This window comes from Bos taurus, chromosome 4, assembly GCF_002263795.3.
Source record: "Bos taurus isolate L1 Dominette 01449 registration number 42190680 breed Hereford chromosome 4, ARS-UCD2.0, whole genome shotgun sequence".
Taxonomy (NCBI): Eukaryota; Metazoa; Chordata; class Mammalia; order Artiodactyla; family Bovidae; genus Bos; species Bos taurus.
In genome coordinates this window covers 97,463,701-97,485,379 of record NC_037331.1, presented here as the reverse complement: position 1 = coordinate 97,485,379, position 21,679 = coordinate 97,463,701, and the positions used below count along the sequence as shown (strand labels likewise).

At 41.3% G+C, this 21,679-nt stretch overlaps 1 protein-coding gene across 4 annotated transcripts in view; it reads right to left on the bottom strand.

Moving 5' to 3' along the window:
* EXOC4 (exocyst complex component 4) overlaps positions 1 to 21,679 on the bottom strand; it is an 806,015-nt gene that overhangs the window by 260,719 nt on the left and 523,617 nt on the right. Inside the window, exon 11 of one of the 4 annotated variants that reach the window (XM_059885683.1) lies at positions 176 to 20,171. The exons of the other annotated variants lie outside the window; for them this stretch is intronic. Coding sequence (XP_059741666.1) covers positions 20,144 to 20,171 — 28 coding nt within the window. The 3' untranslated portion in view covers positions 176 to 20,143. Of the gene's footprint in view, positions 1 to 175; positions 20,172 to 21,679 lie in introns of those variants that run through there. 4 annotated transcript variants of the gene reach the window in all.

Below are 21,679 nucleotides of genomic sequence, written 5' to 3'. Positions count from 1 at the left end.
TTGTATTGTATTTACCATGTTAAGAAATGGTAGTTAATTTCTAAGTTGCTAAGTGATTTCCACAGATAATCATGATATCTGATTTTCCCCTTAAGGGCAAGAGTAGCTGCTAATGCTCATATATGACTGAAACTCCATCATACAGCCTACCTAAATCCTACCCGTCTTTTAAAAGCTTAGCTTCAGGCCTACTGTCTCCAGCCTGCATTCATCTCCCTCTTTTCCCTAGCTTTCACAGACCACGGAACGCAATTATGTGTTTATATCTCATCGTTCACTGTCTGTGGGTGTTTCTAATGTAATCATCTCTTCCCAGCTATATTTTCATTTCTCTGAGTACAGCGACTGTGCTTGTAGTTTTTTTCTCTATGTCTCATGGTTCCTAACACAATGTGCCACTCATGTTAAGAACTCCACGGGATGACCTTTTGGACAACATCATACACAAGGTTTGGGGTCAGACACACCTCGGTTGAAATCTCACATCTCCAGATATTTAACCAGAGGACTTCCTTGACTCGCCCCCACCCCTCAGACTCCTGATCTACACAACAGGGAAACAATACCTCCCTTGGAGGGTTAATGTAAAGTTGTCAGTGATGTACGCATTGGAAGAATGCCCTATATTCACCATATAATATATACAAGGAAAGCTCCTGAAATAGAGTAGCACTCATTACAAGGTAGTTGGACCATAAAAAAGGCTGAGTATCGAAGAATTGATACTTTTCAACTGTGGTGTTGGAGAATTCTCTTGAGAGTTCTTTGGACTGCAAGGAAATCAAACCAATCAATCCTAAAAGAAATCAGTCCTGAATATTCATTGGAAGGATTGATGCTGAAACTGAAGTTCCAATACTTTGGTCACCTGATGCAAAGAACTGACTTATTAGAAAAACCCTGACTTAAATTGAAGAAACTGGGGAAAACCACTAGACCATTCAGGTATGACCTAAATCAAATCCCTTATGATTATACAGTGGAAGTGAGAAACAGATTTAAGGGACTACGTCTGATAGAGTGCTTGATGAATTATGGATGGAGGTTCGTGACATTGTACAGGAGACAGGGATCAAGACCCAAGAAAAAGAAATGCAAAAAAAGCAAAATGGCTGTCTAAGGAGGCTTTACAAATAGCTGTGAAAAGAAGAGAAGCAAAAAGCAAGGGAGAAAAGGAAAGATATATTCATTTTAATGCAGAATTCCAAAGAATAGCAAGGAGAGATAAGAAAGCCTTCCTCAGTGATCAATGCAAAGAAATAGAGGAAAACAATAGACTAGGAAAGACTAGAGATCTCTTCAAGAAAATTAGAGATACCAAGGGAATATTTCAGGTAAAGATGGGCACAATAAAGGACAGAAATGGTAGGGACCTAACAGAAGCAGAAGATATTAAGAAGAGGTGGCAAGAATACACAGAACCACACGAAAAAGATCTTCACGACCCAGATAATCACGATGGCGTGATCACTCACCTAGAGCCAGACATCCTGGAATGTGAAGTCAAGTGGGCCTTAGGAAGCATCACTACAAACAAAGCTAGTGGAGGTGATGGCATTCCAGTTGAGCTATTTCAAATCCTAAAAGATGATGCTGTGAAAGTGCAACATTCAATATGCCAGCAAATTTGGAAAACTCAGCAGTGGCCACAGGACTGGAAAAGGTCAGTTTTCATTCCAATCCCAAAGAAAGGCAATGCCAAAGAATGCTCAAACTACTGCACAATTGCACTCATCTCACATACTAGTAAAGTAATGCTCAAAATTCTCCATGCCAGGCTTCAACAGTATGTGAACTGTGAACTTCCAGATGTTCAAGCTGGATTTAAAAAAGGCAGAAGAATCTGAGATTAAATTTCCAACATCCGCTGGATCTTCGAAGAAGCAACAGAGTTCCAGAAAAACATCTATTTCTGCTTTATTGACTATGCCAAAGTCTTTGACTGTGTGGATGACAATAAACTGTGGAAAATTCTTCAAGAGATGGGAATATCTGACCACCTGACCTGCCTCTTGAGAAACCTGTATGCAGGTCAGGAAGCAACAGTTAGAACTGGACATGGAACAACAGACTGGTTCCATTTAGGGAAAGGAGTACGTCAAGGCTGTATATTATCACCCTGCTTATTTAACTGATATGCAGAGTACATCATGAGAAAAGCTGGGGTGCACGAAGTACAAGCTGGAATCAAGATTGCCAGAAGAAATAGCAATAACCTCACATCAGCCTTATGGCAGAAAGTGAAAAACAACAAAAGAGCCTCTTGATGAAAGTGAAAGAGGAGAGTGAAAAAGTTGGCTTAAAGCTCAACATTAAGAAAACTAAGATCATGGCATCCGGTCTTGTCACTTCATGGCAAATAGATGGGCAAATAGTGGAAACAGTGTCAGACTTTATTTTGGGGGGCTCCAAAATCACTGCAGATGGTGACTGCAGCCATGAAATAAAAAGATGCTTACTCCTTGGAAGTAAAGTTATGACCAACTTAAACAGCATATTAAAAAGCAGAGACATACTTTGTCAAGAAAGGTCCATCTAGTCAAGGCTATGGTTTTTAGAGTGGTCATGTATGGATGTGAGAGTTGGACTGTGAAGAAGGCTGAGTGCCAAAGAATTGATGCTTCTGAACTCTGGTGTTGGAGAAGACTCTTGAGAGTCCCTTGGACTGCAAGGAGATCCAACCAGTCCATCCTAAAGGAGATCAGTCCTGGGTGTTCATCAGAAGGACTGATGTTGAAGCTGAAACTCCAGTACTTTGGCCACCTGATGTGAACAGCTGACTCAGTGGAAAAGACCCTGATGCTGGGAAAGGCAGGAGAAGGGGACACAGAGGATGAGATGTTTGGATGGCATCACCAACTCAATGGACATGAGTTTTGGTAAACTCCGGGAATTGGTGATGGACAGAGAGGTCTGGTGTGCTGCAGTCTATGAGAATGCAAAGTCAGACATGATTGAGTGACTGAACTGAACTGAACTAATGCTGGGAAAGATTGAAGGCAGGAGGAGAAGTGGGTGATAGAGGACAAGATGGTTGGATGGCATCACTGACTCAATGGACATGAATTTGAGCAAGCTCTGGGAGATGGTGAAGGAGAGGGAAGCCTGGCATGCTGCAGTCCATGGGGTTACAAAGAGTTGGACATGACTGAGCAACTGAACAACAAATGCTACTAACCGTTAATTAATGTGTTCCTTTATTTGAAAACGTGCCTATCAAATAAACGATATAGTATTTGTATCATGAAAATTTGCATATCACTGAGTCTCAATAAATAGGACTTCCTTTGAAACATTTAAGGATTCAGTTTACAATAACAGAGCTTTCTAGAGATTACCCGGAGCTTCGTAACCAAATCCATGTCTGCATACCATTTAGAGCTCACAACACCCTTTCATATACATTATCAGTCTTTCTTAACTTGCAGACAAGAGACGCCGGAGACCTTATTCATGCAAGCAGCCTGGCAGCACCTGGTGACTATGGACAGTGTACTTCATATGTACTCTAGGCAAGTGCTGGGCCCCTTCTCTGATCTGTTCTTCCTCTAGTCACACTTCAGCCAGGTCTCTGCAAACATGACGTCTTCTGAAGAATTTCAAGGAAGGTCTGACATCTATAATAGCTTCCTAACTACTATCATCTTAAACTCCATCTTCTTTTTCTTTTGTTAGAACTTATTATAATTGGATACCATAGAAGACTCTTGAGAGTCCCTTGGACTGCAAGGAGATCAATCCCTTCAGGACGGACAGTCAATCCTAAAGGAAATCAACCCCAAATATTCAATGGATTGATGCTGAAGCTCCAATACTGTGGCCAGCTGATGTGAAGAGCTGACTCACTGGAAAAGACCCTGATGCTAGAAAAGAATGAAGGCAAAAGGAGAAGGGGGTGGCAGAGGATAAGGTGGTTAGATAGCATCACCGACTCAACACACATGAATTTGAGCAAACTCTGGAAGATAGTTAAGGACAGAGAAGGCTGGGGTGCTGCAGTCCATGCAGTCATAAAGAGTTGGAAATGACTTAGTGACTGAACTACAATATATCTACTCACCTATTTGTTTATTCTCCATTTGCCTCACTGCAATGTAAGCCCCAGGAGAGCAGGAACTCAGGTTGATTTATAGGTGTATATGTTGAACTATGTGAATGGAAAAAACGTTGCCTGCTGTGTCAGGTATAATAGGATGTTGCAGCCATTAGGCCATCACATTACAGCAGCCCCGACAGTGAGCCCTGAGGAAACTCAGGGTGGAAACAGGACACTCCGATTTAGCTGTGACCCACTCCAGCCACCCACAATGATGCACCCTAAGGAGACTCAGGATGAGAAAGCATATGATACCAGCCCCAGACAGCTCAGGTGCTCATCAAAGCAATAATTTCACTGATGTTGAAGTTACTGCATCTTCCCATATATAGAAAGGCACTAAATTTCTTAACTTCAGATATCTGTGTGTGTGTGCGTAGTTACTCAGTCTTGTCTGACTCTGTGATCCCAGGCACTGTAGCCCACCAGGCTCCAATGTCCATGGGATTCTCCAGGAAAGAATACTGGAGTGAGTTGACATTTCCTCCTCTAGAGGATGTTCCCCCAGGGGTCAAACCCACATCTCCTGTGTCTCCTGCAAGGCAGGTGAATTCTTTACCCGCTAAGCCATCAGGGAAGCCCTGAGATGTCTGGTTTTCTTTAATTAACAGGAATCTTTGGATATTTTGACTATCCTGACTCCTCCCTTACTTCTTTAGAACAGTCCCTCAGAGCTGAGAGACTGTGTCCTGGGCTTAAGTCCTTGGCAAATTCACCAAGTGAAAGTCACTCAGTTGTGTCTGACTCTTAGCAACCCCATGGACTATAGTCCATGGAATTCTCCAGGCCTGAATACTGGAGTGGGTATAGTCTTTCCCTTCTCCAGGGGATCTTCCCAACCCAGGGATCAAACCCAGGTCTCCCACACTGCAGATTCTTTACCAGCTGAGCCACAAGGGAAGCCCAAGAATACTGGAGTGGGTAGCCTATCCCTTCTCTAGGGGATCTTCCCAACCCAGGAATCTAACTGGGGTCTCCTGGTGGTTCTTTACCAACTAAGCTATTACCAGATAAAACATAATTCTCAGCTTTTAGGTCATGCATTAGTTTTCAGTGGACAACTTAGGAAAGTGCGTAAGATGCTGCAGGTACTTTAGAGACACTTGCTGAATAAATATAAACTTGCTGGATTCTGGTCTAGTTCCAGCCATGAACATGGAAGACGAGAAACTCTAAGAGGTGACAGTTATCCCTGAATCCATTAATGACTAACGGAAGTACTATTTTTACCGCTTCTCCCCAACCCCATCAGAGCCCTCCCAACCCATCCTTCTGAGAAGAATAAAGCTGCAGAGCTTATCTGCTGCCCTACTCTCACACTGAGCCCATCCCCCATGTCCTCTGACCTTCAATGGTGCCAGACAGTAAAACTGGAACCTGTGAGAAGAAACGTGTTTATGCAACATGGTATTCTAGGTCTTATCACCTTTCTTTCATGCCTCTTTAAGACTACTGTTTAACGATCACACCTGAATGTAAGGAAAGAGCATGGGGCTAATGACATTCCTTGGGCAGAATAACTTGAAAAAAAAATTTTTTTTTTTTTTTTTTAAATTATCACCAGTAACACATTCTCGTGTGTTCCAATCCTGCAGCTCTCAATCTGGCCCCCTGTAAGAAGTAACATATGCTCATAATAAATCTTTAAAATGGCTCTATTAATAGAGAGGCTGCAGTGACAGTTTTATAAATGGGCCCCATCTTTATGCAAACTGTGTTTTATTAGATTGCCTTATAATGATTTGCAATAAGAATACAGAGATGAATTCTGAGGCAGAACTCCAAATACTCCTAAGCCAGTCAGGAGTTTCAAAGCCCATGAATTCTGGGTGGCGGACTATGCATGCCGGGAACCGCAGACATCAACAGATTAGTTTTGCTACAGTTGTATGCTTCTTCTCCGCCTGCTTTTTCCAATCAGATAGTAACAGTCTAATAACTGGCTTTGTGTCTGTCAATCCAATTACTTCTTATTTGGGATGTGCTGGCACTCCATTAAATCGGCAGACAGATGGCCGGGTCTCTCATTACCCTCCGACTGAATAATTAGCTTCCCGGGCACATAACTGGGGAAGGAGTCCATCTAGATAAAGTCAGGTGTCTTCTAAAGAAAACCAAAGACACAGATCACTAAAAGTAAATTCATGAGCCTAATGTTACACTGATGCCATGCCTAAAATAGGCAAAGCCATCTAGCTTACCCTTCAGCCAACCTAGGAACCCGCCTGGGCAGGCTTGATTAGGAAGGGTGGCCCTTTGGTCATCTTTCCACTAGAGCCCTTTACTGCCAGAAATCTGACTGATCTGCATTCCAGGGAAAAAAAAAAACCAGTTTAGTCTGGGATCCGAGTGACATCACCTTGGGAAAGCAAAACTGTTCTTTCATCTGACCTGATTTCATCAAGAAATTAAAGGAGTAGGACACATTAAAATAAGCTCCCTATGGAGAAAGTCAAGTAGAACTTAACCCACAACTTTTAAGGGTGAGGCCTGGGTAACTACAGTAAATAAAAATACATCACAAGAATTTTAACAAAGTTATCTTATAATTATAAATCTTCATAGGATGCTCACAGTATAATTAAGGAAAAGAAATTTTAAAGGAAGAACCATCATTTATCTTCTATATTCTGGACTCTATTTACCATAACAACCACCATTTATTAGTAACAGGTATCCCATAAACTCTCTGTGAATCAATTTAAGGATATCACAAAGTTGTTAATAATCATGATGATAATTTTTAGAAGGAAAAAGGCGATGTAGTGGGTGAAATTAATGCCCCCAAATATTGTGAGAGTTTACTACTAAGAGCTCACATGGTTGACAGAGACCCTTTTCCAGTTCCCTTCCCTCTTGGAGCAGCTATGTCACAAACCTCTCACTATCATGGTCAAGTTCTGATTAGTTAGTGAGCATTCAGTGGGTTAGAAGCCCAGGAATGAAAATGGCAAATTAATATGGAGTCAGCATGATGTTATGGAGGAATATGGCTTGGGTATCCAAAGACTGGATGCCAACCTGGGTGTCCAATTCATAATTAGGAACCCCGGGCCTCAGTTTACTGGTGAAATGAACTTCCCGGACACTGAGCATATGCCGCCCCCCCACAACTTTACATGAGTCAATATGGGAGGCTGGCATAGTACGACCTTTTCCTCAGCTTTCCTAGAAGCTAAGACTAATTCCCTGAGGGCGCTAAAAGGGACCTGAAGTCTCACTGCTATCTCATTATGAATATTCATTTCCAAAGGCCACAAAGACGAACAAAATCCCAGCTGCAGGGAACAGAGGGTCAACATACTAAAACAGCACTAAAAGCAAGAAGGCATGAAAGTGCTGAATTACTGCAGCAGACAACTTTATGGCCCTTTAATGAGGATTATATTTTTTCATGGTTGTGGCTAAAGGGAAAGGCAGGCCCATGAACAATCATTCTCCCCTTTCAATGTGTCTTCATTCCTTATTTATGGAGGATAATAGTTATATTCAATGATAGTTATATATGAACTTGCTTGTGTAACACCTGACTTTTTTTTTTTTTAAAGTTCTTTGAATACACAATCTCTTTGATGGAACACTTAAAGCACTCACAATGAATAGCTGCTGCAGAAAAACAGAGGGATTAAAAGTGATTAGACTGGGAGATGCTCAGTCAATGGAGCCAGAGAGTTCTGCTATTGAAGAAGAGAAGGTGCTCAGTGGCAGATAGCTGTAAAACATTCTGGCTGTTATCAACAGCATGGACATGGCCAGCGACACTAATATAATGACAGAAAGAACACCTCGGCTGGAAGAACTGAAACTTGAATGAGTTAAATTCAAGGTGGTGCCGTTCAGGTGCTAAGAGAAGAGATGAAATAACCTAGAGAGTAAAGTTCAGTATCAAGAAAAGGGTGATTTAATTTGGAGACTTTACAAATATTAAAAATTAAGTATGAATTCCAAGGCAGAAGAGGGAGGCTCTGCTTCCAGGCTCCCCAGGGAGGTCAGAGAGTGTCAAGGTCTTCAGTAGGGGTGAGAAGGGTCTAAGCTGCCACTGGCCTTCTGAATTAATTCATCACTTAAAATGGGAAGCAGTCTATGACTCATCTGGACAGCAAAGGTGAAAATACCACTCTAAGTACTGAAGTCACCTGAATGTATCAATATATGAGATAGCATCTCTAAAGAGTTATTTTTCCAACTAGGAGACTTTATGAAGGATTCAAAGTCAATTACAAAGACTGGATATTAGGGGGAAAAACCCATTGAGCAAAATACTGGGTAAGATACATGAGGATAAAATGGCTCCACAAGCTCAAGCTCCTCAAATCTAATTCTTGAATTGTCTCTTACTATATCAAGAGAGGCTATGGGGGAAAAAGACCTACAGAAGTCATGGGGATATTTTCTTGGGTGTTGGGAGAGCCAATGTAAAGCCAAAAGTCCTCTTGGGGTCATATGTCTGAGACTCAGAGTTCAAAAGTTACATGAGCTTCTGATAAATACAGTCAAGGTCAACAGAGCACCATTGCCTCTGTCCGAGTCTCTTTGAATCTCCAGTGAAGATGGTAAGAAGAGGTGCAAGGCTCCCTGATCAAGTTCCTCTTTGAGGATTCCGAGGCCTCACTTTTATTAAACATCTTCATTTGCCAATTAAACACACTGTGCTTTTCCCACTAATTGACATATTTTTACAGGTAAAGAAGAAAAAATGTGGGGTAAGAGGGAATGCCTCTAAAAAGCCAAGGGCATATCTATCTTTGCTTTTTGGGAGCCAGTCCTGCAGAGGTTCCGAAGGCAAGGACTGTTCTGTCCCATCTGGGACGCGACAACTCCCTGTCAGCCTCCGTCTATGCTAAGGAGGTTCCAGACCCACTCAGACAACCCGAACTTGACTATCCCATTTGATACTTAATCCCGAAGAGCTGTAAACACACCATTTTACACAGTTGTTTTTTCAGAGCAGCAAAACTGTCTCAGTCTTTACAGCTCCATTTCCATGCAAAAATGCATATTCTACAATAACTCCACTTATGGCTTCATCATAGCATAGTAATTTACACTTTTGTCCCTCTGAACAATTTTCTTCTATAGCAGTTTTTTCCCCATTTTCTATATATATTTTAATGAAAACGCGTTAGTTGTAAATCAAATAATCACTTTCTATGGACAATATGAAAAGTCCCTTTGGGGGTGTTTTAAATGATGAACCGTTACGGGCTGTTTGATTGTGATCTGAGCAGAAGTAAATGTGAAAGCTCAAAAGAGAACATCCAAGACTATGGGAGGGGCGAGAGAAAAGGCAGTCGATCCCCTCACTCAGGGTCCTTAACCCGGGGTCTGTGAATCCCCCGACGCAGTGTGTAACGCTGCATGGGTCTGGGCATAGCAGCCTTTCTCCAGGGTCCGCAGCTGTCACCAGATTTTCACAGGCAGCTGTAACCATCCCTTCCCAAATTCCCTAAACCACAGAATTCAATAGTCCCTCATCTGCATGGAAACAAACAATGTTCAATTTAGTTTCCATGCATCATACGTAAAAGTAAAAGGAAGCAACCACAGAGGTAAGTTTTATTTAGAGCCACAGATGTTTGCTTTCTAAATCTCAGATAGTATTTTCAGTTCATAAAGATGAAACATACTAAGAAACCTGATCAGTTTTAGCTAACATAATTCATGGTTGGGGACACTATGTAGACACACAGCTCTGGGTTTTAATCCTGATGCTACACCCAGCCTGCTGCTCAGCTTGGAGCAAGCCAATGAGCTTTTCCAGGCCCTGGTTCAGAACTACTAGAAGCAGTGAACACATCCAAAATGTAATTTAGTGATGCACTCTCACTGAGATTTTGTTTTGAAATATTTTTACTAACCAAATTGCATTTATTAAACAATAATCTGTTTCTCCTTTAAAAAATTAACCCAAGTTTATATAACTGCCAACAGAACTCCTGATCAGTGCTTCATTCCATTTGTCTAACCACATGACCAACAAGTATTTATTAAGTTCCGAGCACGTGTGAGGACCTATTTAGGATGCTAAGGACACATACCTGAGCTAGAGTAGACCTAGTTTCCACTGCTACAGCGCCTACAGTAAGTCCTACATCTCGAGGTGATATAACACCAGTCAGAAAAAAAATAAACCTACTCGTAATTTTGTAGCCATATCATGAGCGCATCCATACACATGAAAATCCTGAAAATAACTTGTGAAGCGTACCACCAACTTCACAGGCTTCTAGAAGCTGGGAATCCAGGACAGTCAGCTGCTGAATGAGATCAGCTGTCAGCTTCCTTCTAGTTCTAAAATATTAAGATTTCTAAAACATTAAGATCTTATCATTCTAAGTGGAGACGACAGGACCCCATAGTTCAACCCCAATAAAAATGATTCTTCAATGATTAAAACATTCCCACGTCTCCCCAATCTACATAAATGTCTTCTTTCACGAAAACCTAATTATGTCTGTAACTAAAGTAGGTATTTATAACGATAATTCAATTTATGTAATGTACATCTGCCTCCATGCTTCAGAGAGTTGAGTTTAAATGTCTTTTCTGATTACTAATTATTTTCTAAGTAAGTTAATTCTTGGAAAGCTATGGGGACCACAAACCTGTGGATGAACATTCTGTTGATTTGACAAGCGGACTCCACAGAGCCCCCGCAGCGTGTACCATGAACATCTACCCAACAATCTCAAGCTGGAGAGGCCCTTTAGTGAAGCTGAAGAACATTTCAGTCATGATGTCCTCCCTTCAATTACCAGCTGGTTGTAAATCTTAAGAGGGTAACCCAGCTCTAGTAATAGGGGATAAATTATACAAAGAATTTGCCTAATCATTTATTTAAAATGGCTTGGATGTGGCCACTCAGAAAATAAAAATTATGTAAAACAGCACCAATGTGAGAAAAGCAAAGAGCTTCTACATACATTCTACCAATTTCCTTCCAATAGAACTTTCTACCAAAGTTCTATCACCTTGGTGCAATTTGAGATGTCACCAGTGATCACCCCTGCAGTTCCAGGAAATCCAAGCATGACTTTTTGCATCATCTGTTTCAGACTACTCAGTGCTTGCTGCTGCTGCTGCTAAGTCGCTTCAGTTGTGTCCGACTCTGTGACCCCATAGACGGCAGACCACCAGGCTCCGCCGTCCCTGGGATTCTCCAGGCAAGAACACTGGAGTGGGTTGCCATTTCCTTTTCCAATGCATGAAAGTGAAAAGTGAAAGTGAAGTCACTCAGTCGTGTCTGACTCTTAGCGACCCCATGGACTGCAGCCTACCAGGCTCCTCCGTCCATGGGATTTTCCGGGCAAGAGTACTGGAATGGGGTGCCATTGCCTTCTCCAACTCAGTGCTTAGCGACTTGTATTAAGTGTCCCCAGTGGGATGGGCAGGGACTTATTAGCAGTTTCAATCTTTAGGACTATTAAGCAATCTTAGGTAAAGGCATCTCTTAGACTTTTCCAGTGAAAATCAATTCATCAAATTCCTTTCCTGTCTATACTCTATTGTATGCTATATTGCTCTAAAAGCTTGATCCTCCTCCAGCTGGGCTAAGTGCAGTTCACTCAGCAAGCACTGATTCATTGACCACACTGCAGACCATAAAGTAGGCTGACTCTTCTGCTGGGAAGATCAGGTTGTGTTAGATATGTGCTCAATATTTACCAGGTTGGAGGCAGCTCTGGGCTCCCTCAGGAGCCACCTAACTCTATAAAGTCAGGTCTGTTACACGAGAATATGTACTTTTACTAATTATGTGGTCAATGGGCTGAAGATCTTGCTGGCCATGATCTTCATGGCAAATCCTTACACTCCTTCTACCAGATGATCAATATATTGATTACTACATCTAAGATGAAGAGTTAAAAACGAAATATGGTAATACAATTGTGATGGTTCAAATGCACAAACTAACACACAAAGTCTGTCATTATTTTCAACAACACTGTATTCTTAGAAACTGAAAGTCTTTTCTCCTCCACAATTGTCAAAATAACATTTTCTCTTTGAAATGGATAGCCTTAGACTGATCAGTATACCTGCTATTATTGTAATTGTGTCTGACTCTTTGCAACCCCAAGGACTATAGCCCGCCAGGCTCCTCTGTCCGTGGAATTCTCCAGGCAAGAATACTGGAGTGAGTGGCTAGCCATTCCCTTCTCCAGGGCGTCTTCCTGACCCGGGGATTGAACCTGGGTCTCCTGTAATGCAGGTGGATTCTTTACCATCTGATCCATCAGGGAAGACCATTATAATGGTAACACAATCTTATAATGGAAGTAAATAACTGAGGTACAGAGTCCTGTAATTTGAGCATGGCTATTTCTAGGTCAGTAATGGGCAAAGAATCCAGGACTTTCAAATCTTCCTCTGGTCTTCTTTGCAATATAATGCTTTGTTTTGCTTTATTATCAAATGGTAGCCGCATATTGTTAGTGTGGTTGACTATAAAATTATATTCGAAAGCATGGATGAAACTAAAAATTGAAGGAATTAAGAGATACAAAAGAAAAACATGTGCTATTTTATGTCGGGGTGGAGGGAGGTGCTGACACGCGGCATAGAATTGAACCAAAGTCGGCAAAATCCAAAGTGGCACAAGGTAGAGAGTTGCTGAAACTGGAAGTGTGCAGAAAATGCTTTTCTCACCCCAGTGTTCCAGAACTTTTCAAATAATTCCCTTTCTTCCTTCATACTATCTTTAGCTAAGATATAATTCACATCCCATACAATTTACCCTTTTAAAGTTTATAATCCATTGATTTCTAGTATATTCACACAATTGTGCAGTCATCACCAAAATCAACTTTAGAATATTTATTTCATCACCCCCACAAGAACCCCCACACCCATCAGCAGTGGTTCTCCATTTCTCCCCCAATTCACCCCTACCTCCAGCCCAGGCCACCACCAATCTACTTCCTATTTCTATACATTTGTTAGTTCCAGACTTTTTATATAAACAGAATCATACAGTAGGTCGACTTTGTGACTGGCTTCTTTCATTTAGCATAATGTTTTCAAAGTTCATCCATGTTATAGCATGGATCTGTGCTTTATTCAGAATAATATCCCATTATACGGATGCAGTGCATTTTATTTATTTATCCATTCATCAGTTGGTAGACGACTCTTGCCTTTTAACATGTTAATAATCCCTCCTCTTGGGACTTCCCTGGTGGTCCAGTGGCTAAGATTTCACACTCCCAATGCAAGCAGCCCGGGTTTGATTCCTGGTCAGGGAACTAGATCTCACATACAGAAACTAGGAGTTCACATGCCACAACTAAAGATCTCAAAACTAAGACCTGGAGCAGTCAAATGAATAAATAAACAACAACAACAACAAAACACTCCTCTGGGTTCTTCATTAACTTACAGTCCACAGCTATCACTATTTTTATTTTTTGTTCATAATCACTAACGGAATAGTGACTGAAGAAACCAAGGCAATCCAAAAATGAACTGAAAGCAAGTCTAAAGATAACTGAAAGGCCATATATTTGTATGAAGAATAATCCAGTGAACTGTGAACTAATAGTGGAATAACAAAAAGAAATTGATGTGGGTCTCAGGAACTAGGCAATACGTTATCTAGGAATGTGCTGGTGTGCAGATTCAGTGGCATCACCACGGAATATGACTAAACAGAGACGGTGGGTTTCATAGTGTTCTCATCATGATTTCTCAATATGACATTAGCACGAGGCAGTGTCACTGTGGGAGCCACTCACTTGCCAGCTCCTGTGTCTTACACATCTTTGAACCTCTCTGAAAGCCTAGAATAGCATCTGGTCCAACCAGAGTTAACAAATATTTATTAAATGATCACATCTTCCAGCTTCAGGGTTCCCTATGAAAATGCCAGAACCTGTCCCTGCACTGGGATCTCACAGCAAAAACCTTCTAAGAGACACACTCTTTCAGGTCATTGCAGGGTATGAAGACATTTGATTCATGGAACTGTACTTAAAATGACTGATTTGTTTAGTGTTGAATAAACATCTGAACCCAATGGATAATCAATTCACAGTATTTGTTGAGCATCTTCTATGTGGGAGGCATTGTTCTAGACACCAGGGACAGAACAGACAGAGATATTAATGCAGCTTACATTCCATTCTAGTTAGGCAGACAGACATGAAATAGACATGTATCAAGTAGGACAAGTTAACAGGGCTTTAAAGTCCATGGTAGGAACTTCCCTGGCAGTCCAGTGGTTAAAACTTGCCCTTCCAATGCAGGGGGTGTGAGTTCAATCCCTGGTTGGGGAGCTAATGCTTTATGGCCAAAAAAAAAAAAAAAAAAAAAACCATTAAAAAAAGAAGCAATATTGTAACAAATTCAATAAACACTTTAAACAAACAAACAAACAAAATGGTCCACATTATTAAAAAGAAAAAAAGCTTAAAAAAAATTAAAGACCATGGTAAAGAATCTGACTAGTGGCATGATCTACTTTGTGTTTGTTTTTTTTTTTAACCAGGATCATGCAAATGGCTGCCATGTGGACAATGAAGTTTACCAGGCAAGAAAAAGTCATGAGAGCATCAGCCATCTATTAAAGTGATACAGATGAGGGATTATGTTGGCCTGGATCAGGACAGGAGCAGTAGAGATGGTGTGAAGTAGCTAGATTCCGTATGTAGTCTGAAGGCAGAGCACACAAGCTTTGCCAATGACCTGGGGTGTATGGGGTGTAAAACACAGAGAGGTGTCAAGTATGGCATGAAGAGTGTTGGTTGGAGCCAACAGAAGGATGGGGCTGGCATTTACTGAGATGAGTAAGACAATGATAGGAACAAGTCTAGGGGGAAATGAAGAGTTTTGTTTCAGGTGAATTTAGCTGACGATGCCAATTAGACATCTAAGTGGAGAAGTCAAGTAAGGAGGTAGATATATGAGTCTAGGGCTGAGAGGAGAGCCTGGCAGGGCGGATAAAAATTTTTAGAATATATGAGTGCATAGTTGGTATTTAAAGGCATGAGATTAGGAAGAGAAAAGAGAGGCACAAAGACTGAGCCCTGAGATATCCTAATTCACAAATGGAAAAGCCAAGGAGTGGGTCACAGCTCTGAGGGAGTGGGTGAGTTGACCAAGAACTGTAGACTACCAGGCTCCTCCATCCATGAGATTTTCCAGGCAAGAGTACTGGAGTGGGGTGCCACTGCCTTCTCCAAGAACCTGTTACAGTATTTTGAATAGACATAAGCTTTATTTCCTTTCCTCTAGAAAACTGTCAAAAACAGTTAAGACTATGAACATTGAGAAGGTCATGTCCCTACTATCTGTGCAAACTTAAATCAGTTGTTTAACCTCTCTGAGCCTGTTGCTTCATCTACAAAACAATACCAACTATATGTTGAGGGATTGAATGGCACAACCCATAAAAAAGTGCTCAATACAGGACCTGACAGAAAACGCTCAATAAATATTACTTCTCATTATTGTTCTCTATGAATCCTTCCTCTTTTATGTCTAAAGCACTTTCCATCTGTATACTGATCATTTGGGATTTATTTACAACGTTGAAGGGTAATGGTAACTACTTTATGTTTATGAGTTATATTGTCAACTAAAGTGCAAGCCATTTGAATTCAGAAACTAGTTCAACCTTCTTGTATTCTCCACAATTCAAGCACAAGACTCTGAGCACTGTAGAAGCTTGAATACATACAAACACACACACACATACATTAGTGGACTAATTTCATTATTCTACATTTTTAACAGGGCAAAGAAGGAAATAGGTCTTTGGGTTTTTCTTCTCCTGGATACTTGGAAGGGAAAACTTAATATGCAGTCAACTAACATGTTCCTTAGAGATCCATAAACCATCAGACAGGATGATGAGGTCATCACTGTTAGATCCTACCTGGCCTTCTGTCAGATGGGGGAAGAAGCAGCAAACAACTAAATAAAGATCATCAAAATGTAACATGACACCAGATGTAGATCCTCGACGTAGCCTTAAGTCAGAGGAAAAATGCTTTTCTAGACCTAGTGTTCCAAGCCTCGCAGGTACTGAAGATGCTCTGAGAGCCTTTATTACATTTCTGCAATGAGTGCTGGTCTAAAAGACTCTGACACCTACATTTTGATGAACTGTTGAGTTGGTTAAAAAGTTCACTGGAGTTTTTCCATATAGAAAAAAAAAAACAAAAACAAAAACAAACTTTTGGCCAACCCAACAAAATGAAGCCTCTAAAAACTTTAATAAGAATATAGATGCTTTGAGGATGGCCTATGCAGTCCCCTCCTCAGGGAAGAATCTATAACCCCCAGAAGAATAACTTTGAGAGTAGATTTTCTGTTGCACGGCCATGTCTTTACACAAATTGATTTGTATGATGTCCAAAGATAACTGGCAAAAGTGGGAGAGCTGAGTCATGTGACGAGCACACTGCAGACCAAAGATGCATAGACTCCCCTTGCTGAGGCCCCAGAGCTGCCCTGGTTTCTGTCCTTCCAAAAGAAACCTTGGATTACTGTTCTTTGAAAATTTTTTTTTGTTTGTTTTTTGTTTTGAGGTGGGGTGGGAGTATTGACTTCTTTTACTTACAGTTAAAAAAAGAAAGGAAGAAAGAAAAAGCAACTGGGACTTCTCTGGTGGTCCAGGCCCTAAGACTCCACACGTTTACTAAAGGGGACGTGGGTTCAATCCCTAGTCAGGGAACAAAGATCCCACATGCCTCAGAGCAAGATTAAACAAAACAAAACAGAATTAAAAAATAAAATAAAAAACTATCATTGATATATGTGTATATTGGAAAGAGTATGAGATTTGAAGGAAGAAGACCTTTCAGTAAAAAGGTTTCTAAAGCAAAATCAAGAATATAGAACATTTGCTCATTTCCTTCCTCTATCTCTTCCTTTGACATCTCGTTTGGTGACCTGGAGATAATGGCCTTCTCAGGGGCTGAGGATGGAAGACATCAGGCAATTTCGAGAACCCAAGTATATGCTTAGGGGTGAAGGAAGAAATAATGGGGTGGTTTTTGTCCCTGTCATCCACGTCCAGACTCTCTCACTATTCTCCCTATCTCACTCAGTAAACAAAGGATAAAATCTGAATTATGATACAGTGCAATAAGCCAGACACATATGGGAAGGAAATAAATCCAGTGAGGAAACCTCTTAATTCTATAGAAGTGTCACAGAAAACAGTGACTGGAAAACCTAAGACTTGGTCAAGTACCTCCATTATTTTTTTTTATATTTAACAGGGAGCATCACAACTGATGACTGAGAAAGAGTAATGAATGAGTGTGAGCTGGTTTTAATCACAACACTTCTGACACCCATTGTGTCAGATTTTTTCACCAATCGATTCTCCAGCTCTCCGGACACCAACTGTATGTCCAGCAACTCAGTTCAATTCTAACATTAACTACCGAGTGTTATGAGTTTGGGTATACTCCGGGAGCTGGTGATGGACAGGGAGGCCTGGCGTACTGCAGTCCATGGGGTCAAAAAGAGTCGGACACGACTGAGCGACTGAACTGATCTGATTTGAGTGTTACCATTAGACCCCATGAGTTAAAGGCTTAGTCCTACCAGGCCCTCACTTCAGACACCAGTCACAGGTCCCAGGTCTTTCATGCTTCTGAGTGACTAGCCAAATCAGGAGCTAGACTATGGAAACAAAGACCTCCTCTTTGGATTTGGTCATTTGCTAGAACAGGTCACAGAATCAGGTAAAACAATGGACTTACTATGACTATTTATGATAATAAATGCGCTCCCCCTGTGGCTCAGCTGGTCAAGAATCTGCCTGCAATGTGGGAGACCTGGGTTCAATCCCTGAATTGGGAAGATCCCCTGGAGAAGGGAACAGGGCTACCCACTCCAGTATTCTGGCCTGGAGAATTCAATGGACTATATAGTCCATTGGGTCACAAAGAGTCGGACATGACTGAGTGACTTTCACTTTCACTTTCATTTATTATAAAGGACCTTCTGTCCCAGTGGAGCTGGGACAACCACCCTCCTTACCTGTGGACATATTCAGCAACCTGGAGGCTCCATGAACCCTGTTGTTCAGGGGCTCTTAGGGAGGGTGGTATGGTTGATAAAATCATTGGCTATGGGGTATTAACTCAATCTCTAGCCTCCTTTGCCTCCAAGGAGGCCAAGGGGTGGGGCTGAAAAGTTCCAATAATCATGCTTTGGTCTTTTTGGTCACCAGCCCCCATCCTGAAGCTATCCAGGGATATCCAGCTACCAGTCACCTCTGCTGCTGCTGCTGCTACTAAGTTGCTTCAGTTGTGTCCGACTCTGTGAGACCCCATGGACTGCAGCCCACCAGGCTCCCCCACCCCTGGGATTCTCCAGGCAAGAACACTGGAGTGGGTTGCCATTGCCTTCTCCAGTCATCTCATTAGCATACAAAAGACACTCTCTCTGTCATTCCAGAGAGTCCAAAGGTTTTAAGAGCTTTCTGCAGGGAACCTGGGACAAAGACAAAACAAATATTTCATATAGTAGCACAAGGAATAATACAAGAATTCTACAAGTTAATTATAAAAATTCCTTAGCCTGGGACTTCCCCGATGGTCCAGTGGTTAAGATTTTGCCTTTCAATGCAGGGGATACAGGTTCAATCCCTGGTCAGGAAGCTAAGATCCTATGTGCTATGCAGCCAAAAAAAATTAAAAAAAAAAGAAGCAATATTGTAACAAATTCAATAAAGACTTAAAAAATTGTCAATATAAGAAAAGAAATCTTTAAAATAAGTAGATAAACAAATGAAATCTGCTTAGCCAAATAGTCACTTCAGTCGTGTTCAACTCCTGTACAACCCTAGGGACTGTAGCCTTCCAGGCTCCTCTGTCCATGGGATTCACCAGGCAAGAATACTGGAGTGGGTTGCCACGCCCTCCTCCAGAGGATTTTCCCAACCCAGGGATCGAACCCAAGTCTCTTATGTCTCCTGCATTGGCAGGCAGGTTCTTTCCCACTAGCGCCACCCGGGAAGCCCAAACAGGCATTCTGTTGTTGTTCAGCTGCTCAGTCATGTCCGACTCCTTGTAACCCCAAACAGGCACAGAAGACATAGGTTCATCAGTTTCATTCTAACAGTGATGGGACTTTTGGGCCAATCAACAGAGGTTCTTTCTCTTCTGCTCTGAGGCAATAATATGGGGCGGGGGTGTGGTTTGGCTAACTAGGGTCAGAGGCACAGTAACTGGTGATTTATTAAGTTAAGTTGTTTGGTCCTATGGGAACTAAATTCACAGCACTGGTCTCACTTGAACCGTGCTCCAATAAACTACAACATACTATTCTGGAGTCATGTAGTTGACAGCTGCCTCAAATAGTATTTCTTCAGAGTGAAGACCAGCAGCCAAGCAGTTAACTGCATTTGGGAAAAATGCCTTTTTTTTTTTTTTTTTTAACAAGTTAGCCTGAGTGCAGCTGTGATTCTTGAACAGCTTGTTCTGAACCACATGGCCTTCCAGCCTCCCAATCTTCCCACTATGTTCCATGCTCAACTGGCTTTCAACAGCTTTCCTGAAGCAACGCTTCAGCATACTAAACTTGGGATTCTTTAACAGCAACTAACACTCTTCTCTAATGGGATAATTTAGCCTTCTGACTTTCACAGCAGATGCATTTAAGACTTAGTGATGTCATTTAATTACAGACTCTGAAGCAATCTGAAAGCATCATTATAACTAGCCTATGCTGGCAGTTCCCTGATGGAACCCACCAGCAATGCCATGTACAAAAAAAACAGACTCCAGGGAGGAAAAAAGAAGAGAAAAAGGCGCAGGTCAAGGCCTGTGCTCCATCACCTGAATATTAATGTCTGAGGGTCTCCATATATCATCTAGTTAAATGGAGATAAAACTCAGAAAAGCAGAGACTGAGGGCACAAATTAGAAGGCAAATGAATAGTTAGGTCAATATACCTACTGAATAATTATTAAGGTGTATTTTTCTCAATTAGAGTGATCAAATTAAGATATCAAAGGTACACTTTTCTGTCCTCCTAATGGTCTCTTGAAGTCGTACCCGCTGGGGTTCAGTAGCTGCCATGTGCCATTACGAGCGCTTGTGCTTGACCTTGCATCTGGTGAGAGAGAGAGGATCAAGATTGAGGGGAGAAAACACGAACAAAGGAGAAGCCAAGGTGCTAAGCAAATGAGAAAGTGCTTTAAGAAAAAATTAAGTGGTATAATAATTAAAAACTTTGCTGATTTGAATCAACATAATAATTGTTAATGTTATCACGGAAAATGGAAGGACAGATGAAATCGATGTTTTAAACGAGTGATTACTATTTCTTTAAGAGCATAAGGATGGGGATGTGAAGAAATCATCACATCCCTAAGTTGTCCAACAAATCAAAAATAAATACATTTCATCTACTTCAGGAAGCTTTCTCTTGGGACTCACCACCATAAACTAAGGATCTGAACAATCAAATTGCATAGGAGAGTTTAACAGAATCTCAAAGCATGATAACCCCAAATCTGTATTACCTCCTGTTACTGAGAACATATATCATTGCTATATCATAAGCAAAGGAATAAAAATTAAGTTTTGTTAGTCTGCTAAAATCTGAACCTTCCTCCCTTCCAAATAATTTGTAATTTTAAAAATTACCTACAAGCAATGATCCTATACACTAAATCTTCACACAGTTCACTGAATGCACAGTTTATTACACTACTTAAGTGAAAGAATTCAAGAGCACAAATGTGGAGGAGTAATTCGGACTGGTGAAAGAGATGAACACTGAGCTTTTGCCACTAGGAATCACATAAAATTCATTGTCCATAAGAACAGTTATGCCCTAGGGGAACTGCAAGTGGGATGATGGCCAGGGCCATGGCTAGACACCATGACGTCACACACAGCAGGGCTTCATGCTTGTAATTTATAACTTATTTCACTGAGTAGTGTCCAACTCTTTGCATCCCCTGGACTACAGCCCACCAGGCTGCTCTGTCCACGGGATTTCTTAACAAGAAAAGTGGAGTGGGTTGCCATTTCCTTCTCTAGGGGATTTTCCTGATAGAGGGATTGAACCCATGTCTCCTGCATCGCCTGCAATGGAAGGTGGATTCTTTGCCACTAGCAATACCTGGGAAGCCCAGGGTTTCATATGTAAGCATCAAAATCCACACAGGTATGACATATGATCCTCTCCCACCAGTTAACCACAGATAATCCCTGTCTCTAGATATCTCCAGTCCTTAGCAGCTCTGAGACTTAAGAATGCTATGAACATGTGGATTCTCTAAGTACCGTAAGGCTGGGAAAGGGCTAAAAGAGTAAAGTTTTCAAGGGGTCCAGTGGCTCATATCCATGATAGAAGAGTTACAGAAGGTTCTTTAAAGAAATCATTGAATACTATGAACTACTTGTACATTATATGTATTACATATATATTTATTATTAACCTTCACAATATTCCCATGAGATAAACATCTTCGTTTTAAAGGTGAAGCACAGTGAAGCAACTTGTCCAAAGTCACTAGGGAAATAAAAATGGCATAGTTGGGATTCAAACTCTAGACTAACACCTACATCTTTCCACTCTGTGACTGCCTGTTTTCCAATGGCTTGAGCCAG